The sequence below is a fragment of the Ranitomeya imitator genome, chromosome 3, assembly GCF_032444005.1.
Source record: "Ranitomeya imitator isolate aRanImi1 chromosome 3, aRanImi1.pri, whole genome shotgun sequence".
Taxonomy (NCBI): Eukaryota; Metazoa; Chordata; class Amphibia; order Anura; family Dendrobatidae; genus Ranitomeya; species Ranitomeya imitator.
Window position 1 is genome coordinate 579,226,784 of NC_091284.1, and position 20,293 is coordinate 579,247,076.

The window sequence follows — 20,293 nt, forward strand, 5'->3', positions numbered from 1 at the left end:
TTCTAGATAAGAATACGAACATAAAAACATGATGAAATTAGTGAGTAAAAAACAAAAGAGAGTAAGAAAAAAAAAGTCTGATTCATCATTACATTTACATTTTTAAGCCTTTTTGATGTTTTTTTTGGTCGTTTTTTTATTTGCGCCTTATTCTTTTAAGTTGTGACAAATGCAGCCAAGGTTTAAGGTTTTCAGAAATTTCCACCGATTCATCAACTGCAGCTTTTTAAAAATGTGTTAATTTTTTTGTGCAAATGTACTCTAGTCCCCCAGCTGAAATCATTTTATGTCTTAGATTTTTGCTGAATTTTTGCGACATTTTTGTGAAACGTGCAACTTTTTGTTCTAAAAAGTTGCGAAAACTGTTCAAGACAAAAATAAAGAGCATTATCTTGCACAAAATTCGGGAGACGCGTGCATCATTTTGAAGAACTTAGTGCAAAAATATCAACAAATACTACAAGACAAAAAAGGATAGTGAGTGACTTTAAAAAAACATGCAAATAAGGAATCGGGTCCTCATTTTCTCAGCATATAAATCAGAAGTATATTATAGAATTCTTTGTGCCATCTAACAGATCTGTACAGCTCAGACCTGTAATATAGCCATGTGTCTAAGCCCCTTTGTTGTAGATGCAGGTAAAACAAGTTCCAGAATAGTTGGATGGTTGACACATATTTTCCTTATCTGCCAAACATAACTTTTACTTGGGAGTAATTTATTGCTGTGGATTGAGAATTAAGGATGAAAATTCCTGGAACCTTTAATTGCTTTTCTGCAGGTGTTTTCTCTCAATATCTACACTTGGCCCATAGCCTATTTCATTTATTGTGATGTCTATTAATGATTAATCTTTGCCCAACATTGTAAGATAGATGCAACTGTAAGGCAGCCAAGGTGATATTCGTGGCGACGGGCTGTAGTGTTCCCACACCCTGGCGCCCCACAAGATGAAATACAATGTCCCTTCTGCTGCATGTGCAGCGTGTGCAGCAGTACACTCACATTTACTACAGCTTCTTTCACTCCAGCTCTGTATCCACAAGGTCCTATTTCAACAGTTCAACTTTACTTAGCAGTAGGGGTTTCCATCCCAAAGCAGCAGAGTGTACATAGAGGGGCATCTCTCACTCTTTCCCTGCCTTCTCTATTCTTCCTGGAAGTCTCTGCCTCGCTTCTGGCAATCTCTCCCTCGGTCCTGGCAATCCCTGCCTCTTTCCAGATAATCTCTGTCCCGTCCGCGCTTTTAGGCCCACCAGCTTCCTACCATTCACCTGGTCCAGCTTTGAATTATAGGGTAACAAGCTCGTCGTCTCAGTTTCACCTAATCCCTGCCGTAAGGTTTGGATCTTGATTAAGCTGGTGACCGCCTGCATGACACTCAGCCTGGGGCCCCTTCTTACTGAAGCAAACTTATCCCCACGGCTGTCAGACTGTCTCAGTTCCCTGCTGCTACTCCACTGTTTCTTGCTTTGGGCAAGGCTGCTCAGGCTCTGCTGTCTAATCAGGAAGTGTCCTTCTATAGCCCCACTGTTCTGCACTACACTACTCTGTAACTCCTCCCTGTCTGGAAAACCCCCATGCTGCCTATTCCTAAGCTAATACTCCTATTCCCTATCTGTAGTATGCCCCCTCTATTCTAATCCTACTATTGTCCTATACTATTACACTATCCTTAACCCCTTAGTGACCGAGCCAAATTTTTTAAATCTGACCAGTGTCACTTTATGTGGTAATAACTCTGCAACGCTTCAACAAATCCCAGTGATTTTGAGACTGTTTTTTCGTGACACATTATACTTTATGATAATGGTAAATTTAGTTCAAAATTTTTTGTGTTTATTTATAAAAAATATAAAAAATTTGAGAAAAATGTTAAAAAATTAGCAATTTTCTAAATTTGAATGATTATCCCTTTAATCCAGATAGTCATACAACAGCAAACCATTAATAAATAACATTTCCCACATGTCTGCTTTACATCAGCACCATTTGTAAAATGTTATTTTATTTTGTTAGCATTTTAGGAGGTTTAAAAATGTAGCAGCAATTTTTCATTTTTTCAAAGAAATTTACCACATTTATTTTTTTAGGGACTTATCCATGTTTAAAGTGACTTTAGGGGTCCCATATATTGGGAAACCCCCAAACGTGATACCATTTTAAAAACAGCACCCCTAAACATATTGAAAACTGCTGTCAGGTAGTTTATTAACCCTTCAGGTGCTTTACAGGAATTAATGCAAAATGGCATGACAGAAATGAAAATGTGTCATTTTACCACCTAAATGTTGCTAACTTCTAAACAGATTACTATAGCCGGCAGACTCTAAGGCCGCTATTTGGTCATGAATTGCCATCGCAAACATCAGGACAACAAAATCATGATCTGAGGGCACCAATTGGGATAAAGAAGAAGCCCCCACGCTCTGTTAACCATTTATAATGATGTAGTCACTATTGACAGCAGCATCTAAGGGGTTAAACAGATTTAGAAGGCGCAAATACTGATCGTGGCTGATACAGCAAGTTGTCAGCTATAGTGTACAACCAACAGATGCTGAATTGTCATCTGTATGGGGAGGCTATTCTCTTATATCTCAGGTCAGTTAAAAGACGTATTGGCGGTCATTAAGGGGTTAATCTTATAAGCAGTACATATCAAGTACATACACAACACAGAAATTTACATGAATACATTAACATTAGTAAACGACAAGGTACCGAACGTGATACATGTGAACAGTGTCCAAAGAGGGGGAGGCATGTGAAGGCCTTGGTCACCTCCTTACACAACTAGTTACTATAATTGTTATTACAGATGGTAGGGCTCAGTCAGATGACCATATAACATGGACAAAGATCGCATCGCAATGCTCAGACTGCCTGGTGGCTCTCCTGGCCTGGGAGTGACAGCTTGTATTTCTATGCAGCTGTCGCGCTCGGGTCAGGAGAGCCATCAGCCAGTCCAAGCATTGCGATGCCATCTTCGTCCATGCTATATGGTCATCTGACTGCACCCTTAGGGTATGTATACACATTGTCTTTTAGACACATGCGTACCCACTGGCTTTCCCAAGGCGAAAATGCTTCATTATATTCATTCCTTGTAACATTTTTCAGTGCTTTTTAGGGCACAAGCGTATAAATCAGATGAGTGCAATGTCCTAAAAAAAATCCAATTGCACTCAGAACTGTTATTCAATGAAGCCGTGCAGATCTGCATATTTTTTTCTCAGCTGTATTTGGTATTAGAAAAACAAATGCAGCATGCTGTGCCCACAAGTACATCACCCAATTTTATTGATGCATTACAATTCTGTAACATAGGAAACTGTAAATGGTCCTGTAAATGATTAATGTCTGCTGAGTAAAAAAATCGGATTGCATATGGATGATCCTTGACTCTACCCTCTCTTTCAAGCCACATATCCAAGCCCTTGCCTCCTCTTGCCGATTCCAACTCAAAAACATTTCCCGAATCCGTGCATTCCTTGACCATGAAACAACAAAAACACTAGTACACGCCCTCATCATCTCCCGCCTCGACTACTGCAAACTCCTACTCTCTGGCCTCCCCTCTAGCACTCTGGCACCACTCCAATCCATCCTACACTCTGCTGCCCGACTAATCCACCTGTCTCCCTGTTACTGCCCAGCCTCTCCTCTCTGCCAGGCCCTTCACTGGCTTCCTATTGCCCAGAGGCTACAGTTCAAAACACTAACAATGACATACAAAGCCATTCACAACCTGACTCCTCCATACATCTGTGATATGGTCTCCCGTTACCTACCTACACGCAACCTTCAATCATCTTATGATATCCTGCTCTTCTCTCTCATCTCTTCCTCCCACAACCCCATCAAAGACTTCTCCCGTGCTTCCCCTATACTCTGGAACTCTCTACCCCAACACATCAGACTCTCGCCTACCACAGAAACCTTCAAAAGGAACCTGAAGACTCACCTCTTCCGACAAGCCTACAACCTGCAGTGATCCCCAGTCTACTGAACCGCCGCATGACCAGCTCTACACTCTCCTAGTGTATCCTCACCCATCCCCTATAGACTGTGAGCCCTCGCGGGCAGGGTCCTCTCTCCTCCTGTACTTTTGTATGCCTTGTTTTACTCCTGTTTATTGTACTTGTCTATATTTGCCCCGTTCACATGTAAAGCGCCATGGAATAAATGGCGCTATAAAAATGTATAATAATAATAAAATAAAAGGTGATAAATATTCATCTGCCTTTTAGTCTTGAAGTGAAACGCTGCCTAAAATAAGTTTCTTAATTAATCAATAGTGATTACCTAAAAGTAGGGAGTAAGTAATAATAATAATAATTCCTAATGGGGATTTGTGATATTTAAGGGTGCTTTCACATTTCGTTTAGTTACATGTTCATAGGCCCCGTCAGGGATGACGTGCATTCTGTCGTCCATTATTTTTGGGCATGTATGTCTACTGGATGTAGGGTCTGAGTGTCCGCATCCAGTAGGCGTATACGCCCTAAAATGATGGGCGGCAGAGCGCACGTTCACTCGGTTGGCACCATTATAGTCTATGGCCCGTCAACGCATAAGTTTGAATCACGTTTTGAGGGGAGGGTTTGGACGCAAGCCCCAACAAGACCTGTGAATGTGTGACTAAACGCAATGTGGAAGCACCCTAACACATAAGGCTTCATTGTAAATGTAACCATGCACATATAACCTATATAGAGGCGGTATAGATCCTTAGTACAGAGCTGCGTGCAGATGTTAAAGAATCAAAGACGTGCTGTTTGTATGGCGATCGTCAGTCTTAGAAGCAATGTTTGCAGATAGTACATAGGAAGTCATGATAAATTGATACAGATTCCATCAGAAAAAATACTATGTATGTCTTTATAGGAAATTACATTTAGTAGAGGCCCCATGCCCCTTTATGAGAGTATCATTGCATCTCAAATTTATATTTAATATGAATATTGGCATGAGGCATTAGAATTCTTATGCTCTTTGCCACTTTTCCCCTAATTTTATTTTTTTTCTTTGTAACAAGAATAATATTTAAAGGGGTTGTCTTATGATCTATATTCAGAAGCCTATTCATATTCTTGGCCTACAGGCTTCCTGCTTCTAATTGATTGACAGTTCAGCCCAGCCGCATCAGGGTCTCACTGGACTGAACTGGGTGCTCTCTCCGAAGCTGCTTTATGAGGCACCTTCACTTCTGCAGCATCAAAGCAGTGCAGTGTCCCCAAAACTGGCCGGGTCCAGAGAGATTGTTAGCTTCAGAGCAGCTCTGTGCTTGTAAGCACTGCTCTCATTGCCTAGGAGACCGGCAACACTGATAAACTACAGAGGTGGCCGGTAATTTAGGAAATTAATAGCATACAGAAGAATAGAAAATCAAGTATAGAAAGAGAACTGAAGCAGAGAGAAATGGCTAGTAAATTGCAAATTTGTTCAGTATCTCACTTTCTACTGTTCTCATACCTATGTTTAAAGTGAACCTGTCAGCAGGATTGTGCTCAGTAAACTACAGGCATTGTCAGGTTGGCGCCGTTGGCGGGGCTTTATGTGATGCTCTGCTTACATATTCATCCTCATGGACTTATGACAGGTCACTGAACCTTCTGAGCCCCCTATTTTATGCATATCATATTGTGTGGTTGCAAAAAAAAATTAACATCAAAACGGCGGCGGTGCCTCTGTTGTAGCATGATACAATGGCTAATATTCATATATGCATTTATGATTTAGTCATATAGCATTGTGGAGGAAAAAAAAATTATCTTAATTAAAATGGCGTCGTCGGCAGCTGCGCAGTAGCATCTTTTGCGTTTCAATACATTGTATCTTGCTACAGCGCATGCACCTCCATCATTTTGATGAATGTTAATTTTTTCTTGGAATCACACAGTATGATACAGTATGTAAAATAGGAGGGAAGTCACTGAAGGATCCATGACCTGTCATAAGACCATAAGGACGCATATATGAACCAAGAACCACATAAAGACCCCCCCCCCCCCCCCAGAAGCCAAACCAGAGCACGAAAATCTCATTATCTGAAAACTGCCAGTAAGGATTAAACTACCAAAAAACAGATTCATCAACCCAGGAATAATTTTGATCAGTATAACGGCGCTGACCTGACACTGTCTGTAGGTTACTCAGCACAATCCTGCTGACAGGTTCCCTTTAAACATGAGATTAACACTGTAATGATCACAGTTAGAAGCGTAGCTAGGGGTTTGGTTCAGGGGGGTGAAACCTCTGAGTGGACCCCTAACCAGGTAACCTTGATTACAACTCGGTGACGCGCCTCAACAGTGGAGGAGAACCTCAGCAGATGACTGCGCTATTACTGAAGATAATCTCTATTTCAAGACCTAAATAAATATTACCGCCATATGGTCAGTGGTAAATACCAGCCCTACAGAACATATAAGAGATCACAGTATAGTTACAGATAGTGACTTACCGCTGACGTTCTTTCTGATGGAATCGTTCACTTTTCCCGTCTTTTCCATCTGGCCCAATACTGAGCCACTGCTGCCGTATGTGTCCCTATTACTACACCTGCTGTGCCCTCTAAATTCTGAAGCACTCCTCCATAATATAGTAATGCGGGGTGCAAGTGCCCTAGAAAACAGTGCCCACATTTTACTCCCTAGAAAGGAAAAATGCCCTGTGTGCCCCTTTGACAGTCACAATAACCTAAGTTCCCCTATAACAATCAGTGCCCACTTTACATTTAATAAAGTCCCGAGTCTCCCCCCTGTACAGCTTCCCTATACAGAGTATGATGCTCTCTTAAACACAGTATAATGCCCCCTCACTGTATAGTACCACCCACACATTATACTGACCCCTTAATAGCCCTCAAACTGTTTGATGGCTCCAACATTGTAAGATGACCCCTTCACTGTAATCTCCACACTGCATAATGGCCCACTAGATGGCCTCCATATAATATAATGCACCAGATTGTCCTAAATATATTATAATGCACTTCCCATAGGCCTACTTTATATTGTATAATGCAACCCCATATGCAGACTCTATAGCACAAGGCAGCAACCCATAGGCAGACCCTGTAGTATAAGGCAACACCCCCATAGGCAGACCCTGTAGTATAAGACAGAACCCTATAGGAAGATCCTGTAGTATAAGACAGCACCCCTATAGGCAGACCCTGTAGTATAAGACAGCACCCCATAGGCAGACCCTGTAGTATAAGGCAGCACCCCATAGGCAGACCCTATAGTATAAGGCAGCACCGCATAGGCAGATCCTATAGTATAAGGCAGCACCCCATAGGCAGATCCTATAGTATAAGGCAGCACCCCATAGGCAGACCCTGCAGTATAAGACAGAAACCCATAGGAAGACCCTGTAGTATAAGACAGCACCCCTATAGGCAGACCCTGTAGTATAAGGCAGCACCCCATAGGCAGACCCTGTAGTATAAGGCAGCACCCCATAGGCAGACCCTGTAGTATAAGGCAGCACCCCATAGGCAGATCCTGTAGTATAAAGCAGCACCCCATAGGCAGACCCTGTAGTATAAAGCAGCACCCCATAGGCAGACCCTGTAGTATAAAGCAGCACCCCATAGGCAGACCCTGCATTATAAGGCAGCACCCCCATAGGCAGACCCTGTAGTATAAGGCAGCACCCCCATAGGCAGACCCTGTAGTAAAGGCAGCACCCCATAGGCAGACCCTGTAGTATGACAGCACCCCCATAGGCAGACCCTGTAGTATAAGGCATCACCCCCATAGGCAGACCCTGTAGTATAAGAAGAACCCCATAGGAAGCCCCAGTAGTATAAGGCAGCACCCCATAGGCAGACCCTGTAGTATAAAGCAGCATCCCATAGGCAGACCCTGTAGTATAAAGCAGCACCCCCATAGGCAGATCATGTAGTATAAGGCAGCATCACCATAGGCAGACCCTGTAGTATAAGGTAACACTCCCATAGGCAGACCCTGTAGTATAAGGCAGCACCCTCCATAATCTTAATAATCTTTTATTTTTTATATAGTGCTAACATATTCCGCAGCGCTTTACAGGTTGCACATGTTATCATCACTGTCCCCGTTGGGGCTCACAATCGAAATTAGGCAGATCCTGTAGTATAAAGCAGCACCCTATAGGCAGATCCTGTAGTATAAGACCGTACCCCCATAGGTAGACTTTAGTATAAGGCAGCACCCCCATAGGCAGATCCTGTAGTGTAAGGCAGCCCCCAGGAAAAAAAACAATAAATACTCACCTCTCTTCCTTCTTGTTCCAGCGGTGCTCCGAGCTCCCGCTCATCTCCTGACAGCAGGCACTGAGTGGTGACGCCATTGCGCCCACTGTCAGTGTCGGCATCAGTGACATCAGACGCTGCCAGGGGGATGATGGGAGGAGAGTAGCGCTCCTTCCCTCATCAATGCGGTCAGCAGTAGCAGCTAAATGCAGAAACAGCTGACCTTGTGGTGATGGGCGCGGGGCCCACTGCTGGCACTGGGCCCCCCCGCCTGCTCAGGGGCCCCATAGCGGGCGGGTGGCAGAGCAGGGAGATGGATTCTCCCTGCTCTGCTGCAGAATGTAACTATCGGCACGTTGCGCACGCTGATACAGTTATACAGTAGCATAACTCCAGGTGGGCCCCCTCTGAGCACCAGGCCCGGGGTGATGGCCCCCTGTAAATCATAGTAAGCAACAGAAAAGTTAAATTGAGAGCTTTTCATTTAGAAATATATCATATATACTTAGAAGTGTGTGGATGTGTAAAAATAACATTTTATTTCTCTTTTTTTTAATAGGGAGGGGAGAAAAATCAGCAGTAAGTTCCTTTAATGTAATATATTCACTTTAATCTATTATGACTATGTGTTCAGTTAGCTTTGTTTCGCAGATTAGAAATACTTATACTCTTATTTTGGATTTTGTGTGTTTTTGTAATAGAAAAATATAAAATAGCTCATAAAAAGAACAAATTCACCCCATTAATGTTTCTCTTGTTATTCCCACTCTTCTCTTTTCATTTACTGTTTACTCTGCATTTACAGTATTAACCTTGAACAAACAATTTGGCCTTTCCTGATATATCTCTCACTAGAGTTACTATGTTTTCTAAAAGTAGAAAGACAAAAAAGCTTCAGTTCTAGGGCAAAGTTATGGAAAAATTCCAGTCAGGGAATGGATTCACATTTCAGGAAATATCACAGGGAACATAAGTAAATCAATCATAATGAAATACAAATAGAAAGGAAACAATTCTCCAACTTCCCACAGTGTGAGATTATGGAAGTGTTGGAAAGGACACTGAGAAACCTATGACAACTCCGAGCGCGTTTCAAGCTTCAGAGGGTTATTCCCAAGAGATATTCTATCACCTTATGATTTACAGGGATCTGGCCCCTGCGCCCACCACTAATCCTGAGAATGAAAGGATCTTTCCAAGTCGCCATCAAAGTTTTTCCTGTGCAGCAGCTTTGTCAGTAATGCAGAGGGCGCAGCATTGTTCTATTCACTTCTAAATCATTGCCGTGAACCCGTTTCTCGGAGGATCGGTGCTAGCCACTGCGCCACCGTGCTGCCCACGGTGATGTGATGGCACATCCAATAAATATATGAAGTTAAGATTTTGAGAGTAGATTTGAGACTCTAAAATTACTGTACGGGTTCTATGATCAAGTAAACCTAAATTTAAAGGTAATCAGTCAGCAGGATTTCACCAACCAAACAATTTATATGTACATGTAGCTTTTTCAAAGACAAATCCAACAATGTCTTTATATGGCCAGTCAGTTGTTCTGTTACTGAGAAATCAGCATAGTGGATGCTTTCCTGAAACGGAAAGTACTTGCAAGCAGCATAATACAAAGAATAGCAGGTTTACCCAGAATCCTTTGCAGTAGGCGGAGCTATGCAAATCATCTCTTTCCACCCCTGTCTAAGAGGGCTTTTCGGTCTCTTTCGTCCCGCTACATTTAGCCCAACTTGGGTCTCTCCCTAAGGTGGCTAGCATGTATGAGAAATCAGCAGCGTTTGAATAGAAATGCAAATGAGGCTGAAGTGCTTTTGGCAGGTGAAGCCTCTGCTGAAGCATCTGTGACTCTGGCTCTATCCCCGCCCAGAGCCGCCTTCTATTTGACTGATGGCTCTTTTATCTGTCAGTAAAGCAGGAGGAGGCAGCCATGGACATGGCATAAAGTCACAGTGACAGAAGCTTGGGAAGAGCTTCCACAAGCTGAAAGCACTTCAGCCTTATTTGCATATCGATAAAAACGCTGATTTCTCAGTAACAGGGCAATGGACTCTCTACGTAAAGATATTTCTGGATTTATAAATAATTTGGGGGGTCAAATCCTACTATCAGATTCCTTTTAAAGTTTTTCTAAAAAATAAAAAATTGAGTAAGTCACACACTGAACACCACCACTTATGGAATGTCCACACACCACCTCCACCTTAAAGCATAGTTTTAGGACGCTTCTATTTAGCAAGGCCTGGAAATCTTAGGAAAATAGACTTTAAAATTGATTTAGGGAAAATGCAAATAAATCCTGGAGGAAAATCTGCTGCAGGCGGCTTCATATGTTCTGCAGTAAGATATCTAATGCAAACTGAAAACAAAGCGTTGTATGCATCCTGTGGAGATTGGACATGCTACATAGACTTCCATGGGTGATATATTACTTTGACCTTGAATGGAACCAAAACGCAGCAACATACACAGGGCCTTTCATTGACTGTTATTTTGACAATATTTAACTTGAAAAAAGTATATATATATATTACTTGTACCATAAAAGTATTATTTTTTTTTTACCTTTAACAGCCGGGATGCTTTGGCTACCCTCTAAGTATCTTCTTTATCGTCATCAATGAATTTTGTGAAAGGTTCTCCTACTATGGAATGCGAGGTAAAGTTTTACATTTCCCTGAAATACTACTTGAACATAAATTCTGACAGCGGTTGAAATCAAGCCATCATGGCCGTGGACATCTGGCAATAGTAAATGTCAATGGACTGCGGCAATTACTTAAAGTTAGTGGTTAATTAGGATCATGCTACGAAATGTACTTTCTCTGTATCTTCTCTTTGTAGCGGTGTTGGTTTTGTACTTTAAATACTTTCTACGATGGGACGACAACCTCGCCACTGTGGTTTATCACACTTTTGTTGCTGTTTGCTACCTGACGCCAATCCTTGGAGCCATCATTGCAGACTCTTGGCTGGGAAAATTCAAGTAAGGCCTTTAATTGTTAAACGTCTCCTTCTTGTTATAGGCTGTGCTCTTCACTTATGAAAAAATACAAGTCATTCACTAAATATTTTCGTAAAACACATGCACGTATGTAGAGGAACGGAATTTGATAGGTGGAATGAAGCCCCATAATATCATGATATGCCATCTGTGGTCTTCAAGATTATCTAGTGACGTGTTTAGAGCCACAATGGTATGGCAAGGCACAAAATACAGCTACAGTAAATGACACATTCAGCGGTTCTCTGTCTCTAGGGTTATATTATATTAGGTTATCTTAGTACTTTACAGGATGATTTATAAGGCTAGATTAAACGAAAATGCTTTTATGCCCCCGATTGCTGTTTAAATAATTTAAGCTATAAAATATCTTCACTTCCAGGACCATCGTATATCTGTCTATTGTGTATGCAGTGGGTCAGGTCATTATGTCTGTCAGTTCCATTCATGATCTTACTGATGGGAATAAGGATGGAACACCGGACAGCATTGCCGTGCATGTGTAAGTAGAAATAGTTCTTAAAGGAACAATAAAACTATTCATATTGTTAATGTGTTGCAGAATTTCTTTAGGAGTGTGATTTTTTTTAAGCAAGTTGCTTTTTCTCATAGTTCATTATCAATGATTGGCCTTATTTTAATCGCTTTGGGTACGGGAGGAATCAAACCTTGCGTTGCAGCATTTGGAGGAGACCAGTTTGATGAGAGCCAGGTATGGTTTTATGATTGCAGGGCCGGACTGGCCATCTGGCAATTCTGGCAAATGCCAGAAGGGCCTGTCTGGTCGCGGGCTGCCTTGTCTGCTACGTTGTTAACAGAATCTGTGTTCTCAACACTCCCATACTGTTAAGAGTTGTGACGGAACACAAAGTTGCTGACTCCGTCACTTACCCCAGCAGGCCACAGGTATATTGGTCTTGTAGTAAATCTTGCTTTCCTCCATCCAGTGTAATATTAGTAATATATCCCATCTGGTGCTTGGGGACAGCACAGCATGGGTCTGTGTGATTTCAAATGCCAGGGCTGAATTTCAGCCCCAATCCCGTACCTGTATGATTGTGATATGTCTTCGTAACATCATCTTATAAAACTGTTGCCGGTGTTATATTGACCTGAATGGTGTGTATTGTTACTATAGGATAAACAGAGGAGCAGGTTCTTCTCCATCTTTTATCTGTCAATCAATGCTGGAAGTCTTCTGTCCACCATTATCACTCCCATCCTGAGAGGTAGGTAGGACATCTTACTGTCAGCACTCACACTGGATGGAATATTCCACACACATACTGATAGGGAGTGTAGATTGTGAGCCCCATTGGGGATAGAGATGATAATGTCTGTAAAGCGCTGCGGAATATGATCGTGCTATATAAGAAAAGCATAATAAATATGAATATTCTGTATGATTGTAATATAGCTGCATCCTACAATACAAACAGAACCAGAGACGTCCATACAGAAGTAGATATGGAAATGTACCTGGTGTGGCACGCTATGCTGTAATCGTGGCAGCGTCAGTCATTTACGTTCCGTTCGAGCAGCCGGCTATGGGAACGGCGCTGTGTGACATGTTATTCCGAGTGGCGGGCCATCTGTAAGGATGATGTTTGCTACATCTGTAGAATGTCACCACCTTCAAGGATATTCAGCAACATTATATAAAATCTGTTGTCGAAGTGCAATGTAAGCAACTTTATGGCTAATCGCTGTACAGCACTACTGAATATGTTGGTGTCATATATGGAACAGGAATAAAATAAATAAATATCCACAATACAATGTAGAAGACTATAACCTTACATTTAATTGAATTCCTGCTCATTCTTATACTGACATAAGCAATTTTGACTAAAGAAAAAAAATGGCTTCATCCACCCAACTATCAACTATATAATGGTTCAGTGCAGGAGCCATATATATATTATGACCATTACGTAACAATTAATTTTCGACCTGTCAGACCAGGTAAGCCTTATTGAATGCTTTCCTGATCTGACAGACAGAATCTGATCCCATCCTTGGCGCTAATTATACGCTCTCTGCATGGGTCCATCAAAAAGCTAAGTGTAAGGTGTGATAAATGGCCTGAAAATACAATTTGTGGCTGGTATACTTTTAATTTAACTTCATATAAATGTGATGTTGACTGCTATTTTAATTTTCAATGCATTCTGCAAAAAAATAAGTATAAAGCTTGCTATTTTTTAATGACATGGCGGCCTATCGGCAACACATGCCCCTATATTCTTATACAGTACATGCATGTTTTAGTCAGCTAAAACAGTCACAATCCCAATAATGGCAACTTTTATAATTACAAGGAATCTATCACAAGGTTTTGGCTATATAATCTGAGAGCAGCAGAATATATAGGGGGCTGGGAACTTCATTCCGGTGACGTGTCACTCTCTGGTCTGTCAGGGATGTCAAACTCAAATACACAGAGGGTCAAACTTAAAAACTTGGACAAAATTGTGGGCCAACCTTTATTGCAAAATGTCTACAATTGAGCACATGTTTTCTTATCATCAAATGTAACAATGAACCTTTTCATATCGAAAGAAACTTAAATGGGTTATGCCACGATAAAATATATTTTAATTAATAGATCTTAGAATAAGATAAACAAATAATCATATAGCAGGACGAGGGACACCAAGATGAGGGACATATACCATGATGAGTGACATGCAGTATATGCCAGGAAGTGGACCATGATGGGGAGAGCAGATATACCTGTAAGGGGCCCAGGATGGAGGACATTACGACATAATAGGGACATAATATGTCCTTATAGAATTTAGAACACTACAGGACCCAAACATCTGAACAACATGAGGGGGAAAGACCAGTTCCAAATTTTGCACTGGGGCCCATCAGACTCTAGTTGTGCTACTGGGCCCCACATAGCCCTTCATACAGTATAATGGGCCCTGCATTGCCTTCTATTCAGTATAATAGCCCCACATAGTCCTCCATACAGTATAATGGCCCCATGTAGTCCTCCTTATTGTATAATGTGCTCTGTGTTGCGGGCCAATCACATTCATCCTGCGGGCCAGATTTGGTCTGCAGGCCAGAGTTTGATATGTATGGTCTGCATGATGTCATTTTGATACAATCACTGTTTCCTCTGTTGCAGAACTAGCAGTGCTTAGAATGTTGAGCTCTGCGTAACCCCGCCCACACCACTAATTTGCAGATTTCTGTGTAATCTGTACATTGACAGAAAACTGCTAATCAGTGGTGGGGCGGGGTTATACAGACCTTTATCGATAATCTCCTGGCAATAAAACAATGATTTTATTGAAACAGCATCACACTGCCTAGTAAGGGACACATTACTGAAATTAGGATCTCTGCCCCTACATCATGCTGCTCTCATATTACATAGCAAAGACTTGCTGGCAGATTCCCTTTAAAAGAGATATCCGTTTCTATATTTGTTGTCATGACATCTGTAAGTTGTTCCACATTGTAATTTAGAGAGACCACTTCCATTAAGCCTGAAAAAATCTATCAATATGCTGTATGAAGCACATAACATTTTATGGCAGATATATTTTAATATAAGTAATATGAGTAAGATAATTAAAATGTATTCTTGTCATTCTCAGGACAGGAATGTGGTATTCACACTCAGCAAAAGTGCTATCCTCTGGCCTTTGGTGTGCCTGCTGCACTAATGGTGGTTGCTCTAGGTAAGTTGATTGAAATCATTGATATTTATGGATGATGCTAATAAGGGCCCCCAGTAGATAGGTCATAACAGTTACATGCTCAGAGGACCTGAAAACAAGAAATCCCGCACCGTGAAATATTTTCCTAAATGCTACACTACCCTTCAGTTTAAAGACAACACTTGTTAAAAATGGCTACTTTTTGCTTTTATTTTATTCCCATTGCTCACGTAAGTATTAACTTTTTTCATCTATTTTTTTAAATCCGCCATACTGTTCCGGAGATGTGGGCCCTTATTGAGTGCTAATTTATATAGTCTTTATAAAGTGGGTACTGCTCACTGGATTGTCTGGGGGCCTGTTTTTCGGCTGCTCTGCATTATTACTCTGTAATCCACGCCCCTTTGGTAAAGACTATAAAAATCTGTGCTAAAGAAAAAGGCCCATATCACTGGAACTGTATGGCGGATTTTAAAAAAGGGACACGAAAGGCAGGAGAGCAGTGGGAATAAAATCAAAGCAACAACGGTCCACTTTAGTCCTAGTGACACATCTTCTTTTACTGCACTAGGTGAGAACTTAGGAAATAAAATACTGTAGAACATTTCTTAGTGTTCATAAGAATTATTGGTCCCCACAAGAAAATACTCATTGATAATAATCATCTTGTCATGCGATGCAGATATTTTGATGGTAACTTTATCTTTCTCTCCCACTTTTTCCCACAGTTGTATTTATCATTGGGAATGGAATGTACAAAAAAGTGTCTCCCCAGGGTAACATTATTGTGCAGGTTTTCAAATGCATCACGGTTAGTAAAACAGAGATATTGTTAAGAATGATCTTTTATTAATATTTCATCTGAATCGTGTTCTGAATGCATAAAATATATAGCGCAAAAAATGTAATGCATAGTGTTACTCAATATTAATAATCAACTCTGATGCAACACATAATAAGATGGGAAACCTTATTTAACCTCATAACTAAAACATAATTTTCCAGTGTAGTTATTAGACATTCAAATGGACAATTTACTGTTTCATTGTTTTGATATCCTAATAAGCATCTACAGTGCCTTGCGAAAGTATTCGGCCCCCTGGAACTTTTCAACCTTTTCCCACATATCATGCTTCAAACATAAAGATACTAAATGTAAATTATTGGTGAAGAATCAACAACAAGTGGAACACAATTGTGAAGTTGAACGAAATTTATTGGTTGTTTTAAATTTTTGTGGAAATTCAAAAACTGAAAAGTGGGGCGTGCAATATTATTCGGCCCCTTTAACTTAATATTTTGTTGCGCCACCTTTTGCTGTGATTACAGCTGCAAGTCGCTTGCAGTCTGTATACTCACTTATCATAATTGACTTATACTTGCCCCTCTGAGAAGGAGCTGCAGCATGTGCGGACCATGTACTGGACACAGCCATTACACAGTACATAGCAGGGGTAGATTTATAAGATTATCATAGCATAGGAACATTTTTTCTAACATATCCAATTGTGGAAATTATTATTATTATTATTATTATATTGATTTATATGTACAAACATAGAATGATCACTTTTTATTACACTTTTTGGTAGGCAAAATGAACAAATAAACAGCAAATCTGAAATTATTTGAAAACTCGTTCATCATTCAGTATAACTGACATGTTAACTATATTCTGAGGGTTTATCTGACAACGTCAATATTTAGGCTACTTTCGCACTTGCGTCGTGCACTGCACGTCGCAATGCGTCGTTTAGGAGAAAAAACGCATCCTGCAAAACTGCTTGCAGGATGCGTTTTTTCTCCATTAACTAACATTAGCGACGCATTGCTACACGTCGCAACCGTCGTGCGACGGTTGCGCCGTGTTGTGGCGGACCGTCGGAAGCAAAAAACGTTACATGTAACGTTTTTTGCTGCGTTGTGTCCGCCATTTCCGACCACACATGCGCGGCCGGAACTCCGCCCCCACCTCCCCGCAACTCACAATGGGGCAGCAGATGCGCTGTAAAAATGCATCCGCTGCCCCCGTTGTGCGGCGCTTGCACAGTATGCGTCGGTACGTCGGGCCGACGCAGCGCGACGGCCCCGTACCGACGCTAATGTGAAAGTAGCTTTAATTTATACTTTTTAATGTTTTACTACTTTTACACAAAAAAATTATTTATTTTATATGTTCTATTTACAGTTTGCTATCAGTAACCGATACAAAAATCGCAGTAAATCAATTCCTAAGAGAGAACATTGGATGGACTGGGCAAAAGAAAAGTATGATGTAAGAAACAAATTGGTTATTACAATTAATATAATCTATGTTCTACTGCTGTATGAATGTATGATTGTGTATGTTAAATTGTAAACGTCGTTTTAGTTTTTTTCATAATTACCATTATCATAATTCTCAATTCTGGAGTAAAATCGGTAGTCAGTGAAGACAGACTGTTACATGGCAGGAGGGAGGAGCTAGAGACAGAGCTCCGCCCTCCTCTCCTTCCATCTACATAGAATCTTATCCATAGTAGCTGCCACCTCCTATCTTAGTAATGAAACTGTCTTCACAGAATACAGATTTTACATAATGACTGATCGATTCTGTAAGAGAAAGAAGCAGATTTCTCTGATAAGATATATTACAAAGTTGCTTATTTTCACGTGTATTATTGATTTATGAAATCAAAACTAAAATGACAGTTATGCTCTTTAATAAAGGATAGGGTCCCAAGTAGCACACAGTCAACGCAGCAACCGAGCGCTTGAGACACGGAGGCAGCTCTGCCATGAAAGTCACAGCGACTTTCAAATGTACTATTGGACAATGAGTGAAATCTTTTAACAAAAACTACATAGACATTAATACAAATTGAATATTATGAGGGACACACATAGTCCTATGTAGGACCCTACCCTTGATCCATTCCCAGACCTAGATATTCATTGATTTATGTGACCCATAAACATCCATTTAAAAAATTATTGATATTTTGAAGAACAGGTAAAATATCAGATGGGAAGGAAGAAAAGTGGTAAACTGTACTCAAAGACAGGACTCACAGCTGTTATAATGTGATGGTACCTATGTTCAGAGGAGGATAACTGCTCACAAGTCACTGTCTTAGGGAATATTGTAGGCACCACTTAAGGTAGCTCACTGAGTACAGAATTATTCAGCTACCATTGAAGTTTAAAGTGTTGACACTATGCAAAAAAATTCTTCCAAGACAAACAAAAGAGGGCACTGGCACTGCTCAAAATGACATTTTGTATTGACTGAACAAATTAGGACATCAATCCTGAACATAAATAACATCATCAGGGGTGGTCAACCTTAGAAATATAGTCCATAAATTGTAGTAGAAGTTTTTATTAGATTGTACTAGTCCCATTTATACATAGATGTGAGTGGGGCCTAAAACGCTTAAAGGGGCTGTCCACCCCTATCCTTAGGATTGGTCATCAATGACCTACCTTAATGATAGGAAAGTAATGTAAAAGTAATGACCGACCCATGTAAACATTGGTCGTATGCTTTTCCTTACAGTCGTTTACCACTGCATATACCACAAACTGCATTCAACCTGTTAAGAATTGATTTATCCAAAGTGTAAAGCTTCCCAAAGAAATATGTCTGACATTGTTAACGTTTTTACAATAATTACAGTGCATACACAAAAAAATGTCTTTTGGTGTATTTCTAACCAGCTTGCACTAGACATTTTTTCGGCAAACTCCCCTTTTACCTCTATGTGTTTAATGTTTTTGCACCTCTTGTAGGAAATGATTAGTGTCCTACACGTCTGATAGAGTTGAATCACTCTCCGGCATATGGCAGACAATATTATGGGTGACTCCAATTATCCCACAGTCTAATAATTCTGTCTAGAATCCCGTTACTGTACTGTGTGGTACAATGCACATTAAATTATATGATGTAACTTCTTTTCTTTTCATTATTAGGAACTTCTTATTGCCCAAGTTAAGATGGTGCTTAAGGTCCTGTTTCTTTATATTCCTCTGCCAATGTTCTGGGCTCTTTTTGACCAACAGGTAAATTGTGGAATTGACTACAATCAGTTACTAAAACATCTTGTTTAATTGTGAGTCAGAATAGTCCAGCACAGTAACACATTAGTACATATGGTACATCTGGAATCAGTTAGGCCCCTTCTCATGAATGGGATCGGCTACAGCACATGATCCAGCAGATCTACCCATGTGATACTGTGTCTGGAAAATCAAAGACCCTTTATCTAATCTTATACAACCCCTGTAAGCAGTGTCAGTGTGTTGGAGGGTGCAATAAACAAATACTTATTGCATTTATCATCAATTTTATTAAAGGGTTCAAGATGGACTCTACAAGCCACCACTATGGATGGAAATTTCGTAAGTAATTTAGAAATGCCTATAATCTAAGTCCGCATATATGACATTACAATAATAATAATAAAATATTCCCATTTCCACTAAATATAGTAACTATGGGTGTAAATAGGACGGAAACAAATCCAGACACCACATTAACTCCACCCCTTGAATCACCTTAATTAAACCCGATCTAGTATGACTTTTAAAGGCGAACAGAATCTAACAAATAATTATAATAATTTGTTAATCTGTTGTTCCGTTGGATTTTCTACATGTTCTGTAAATTCATAGTTTTTAAATAATACCGTAATTAACACAAAGGCATTTCTGATCAGTTCCATTTTTGTTCGAATGACTGGGATAAGCCTCCTTACCTTGACGAGCCAGAGATGGTATGTCACTCTCCATAAGGAGAAACGATACCCCTTAGACCCCAGTCCAGAGCCTCTCACCTAGCCAAATTAGTTCTCATGCTTCGCACTGACAAGGGCCAACAGCCCGAAACACTGTGTCTGCGAATTGAGATACTAATTTGGCTTTTATCCTAAGTCATATTGCACGACTCGTTAGAGTTGATTGTGACTTGTAGGATCGCTACGTCCAACAGGTGGCGCTATAGAGTTTGAGTCCTCTTTTTCTCAGAAGAGGAAATTTGCATATGGGATTGTCTTCGTAAAGGATTGGATTTCACCACTGTGCCCTCTGCAGAGAAGACAGAGGCTCCAGCCAGTTATCTCACAGCCAGACACAAGAGAGTGAGGCTGAGATTTCTCCACACATTTCTCAGGTTATAACCAAAGGAGTGAAAGGAGAAAGGGCTGGAATAGTCTTTTTTGCTTTTTCCATTTTTTTATCTGTTTTTGAGAGGCTTGTTTCTCCTCTTAGAGAATGTTGGAAACAGTAATAAATCAATTTCCATTTTGGCATTAATAAAATGATACTTCTTTGGGAGCAACAAATCCATGAATTCTTTACAAATTGCAGTTATTAAC

At 40.5% G+C, this 20,293-nt stretch overlaps 1 protein-coding gene across 1 annotated transcript in view; it reads left to right on the forward strand.

The window, feature by feature from the left end:
• SLC15A1 (solute carrier family 15 member 1) overlaps nt 1-20,293 on the forward strand; it is a 110,602-nt gene that overhangs the window by 18,343 nt on the left and 71,966 nt on the right. Inside the window, exons 2-12 of the mRNA XM_069758001.1 lie at nt 8,806-8,825; nt 10,827-10,911; nt 11,097-11,238; nt 11,639-11,758; nt 11,869-11,968; nt 12,395-12,485; nt 14,874-14,957; nt 15,665-15,747; nt 17,125-17,211; nt 18,891-18,980; nt 19,275-19,319. Coding sequence (XP_069614102.1) covers nt 8,806-8,825; nt 10,827-10,911; nt 11,097-11,238; nt 11,639-11,758; nt 11,869-11,968; nt 12,395-12,485; nt 14,874-14,957; nt 15,665-15,747; nt 17,125-17,211; nt 18,891-18,980; nt 19,275-19,319 — 947 coding nt within the window. The remainder of the gene's footprint in view (nt 1-8,805; nt 8,826-10,826; nt 10,912-11,096; nt 11,239-11,638; nt 11,759-11,868; nt 11,969-12,394; nt 12,486-14,873; nt 14,958-15,664; nt 15,748-17,124; nt 17,212-18,890; nt 18,981-19,274; nt 19,320-20,293) is intronic.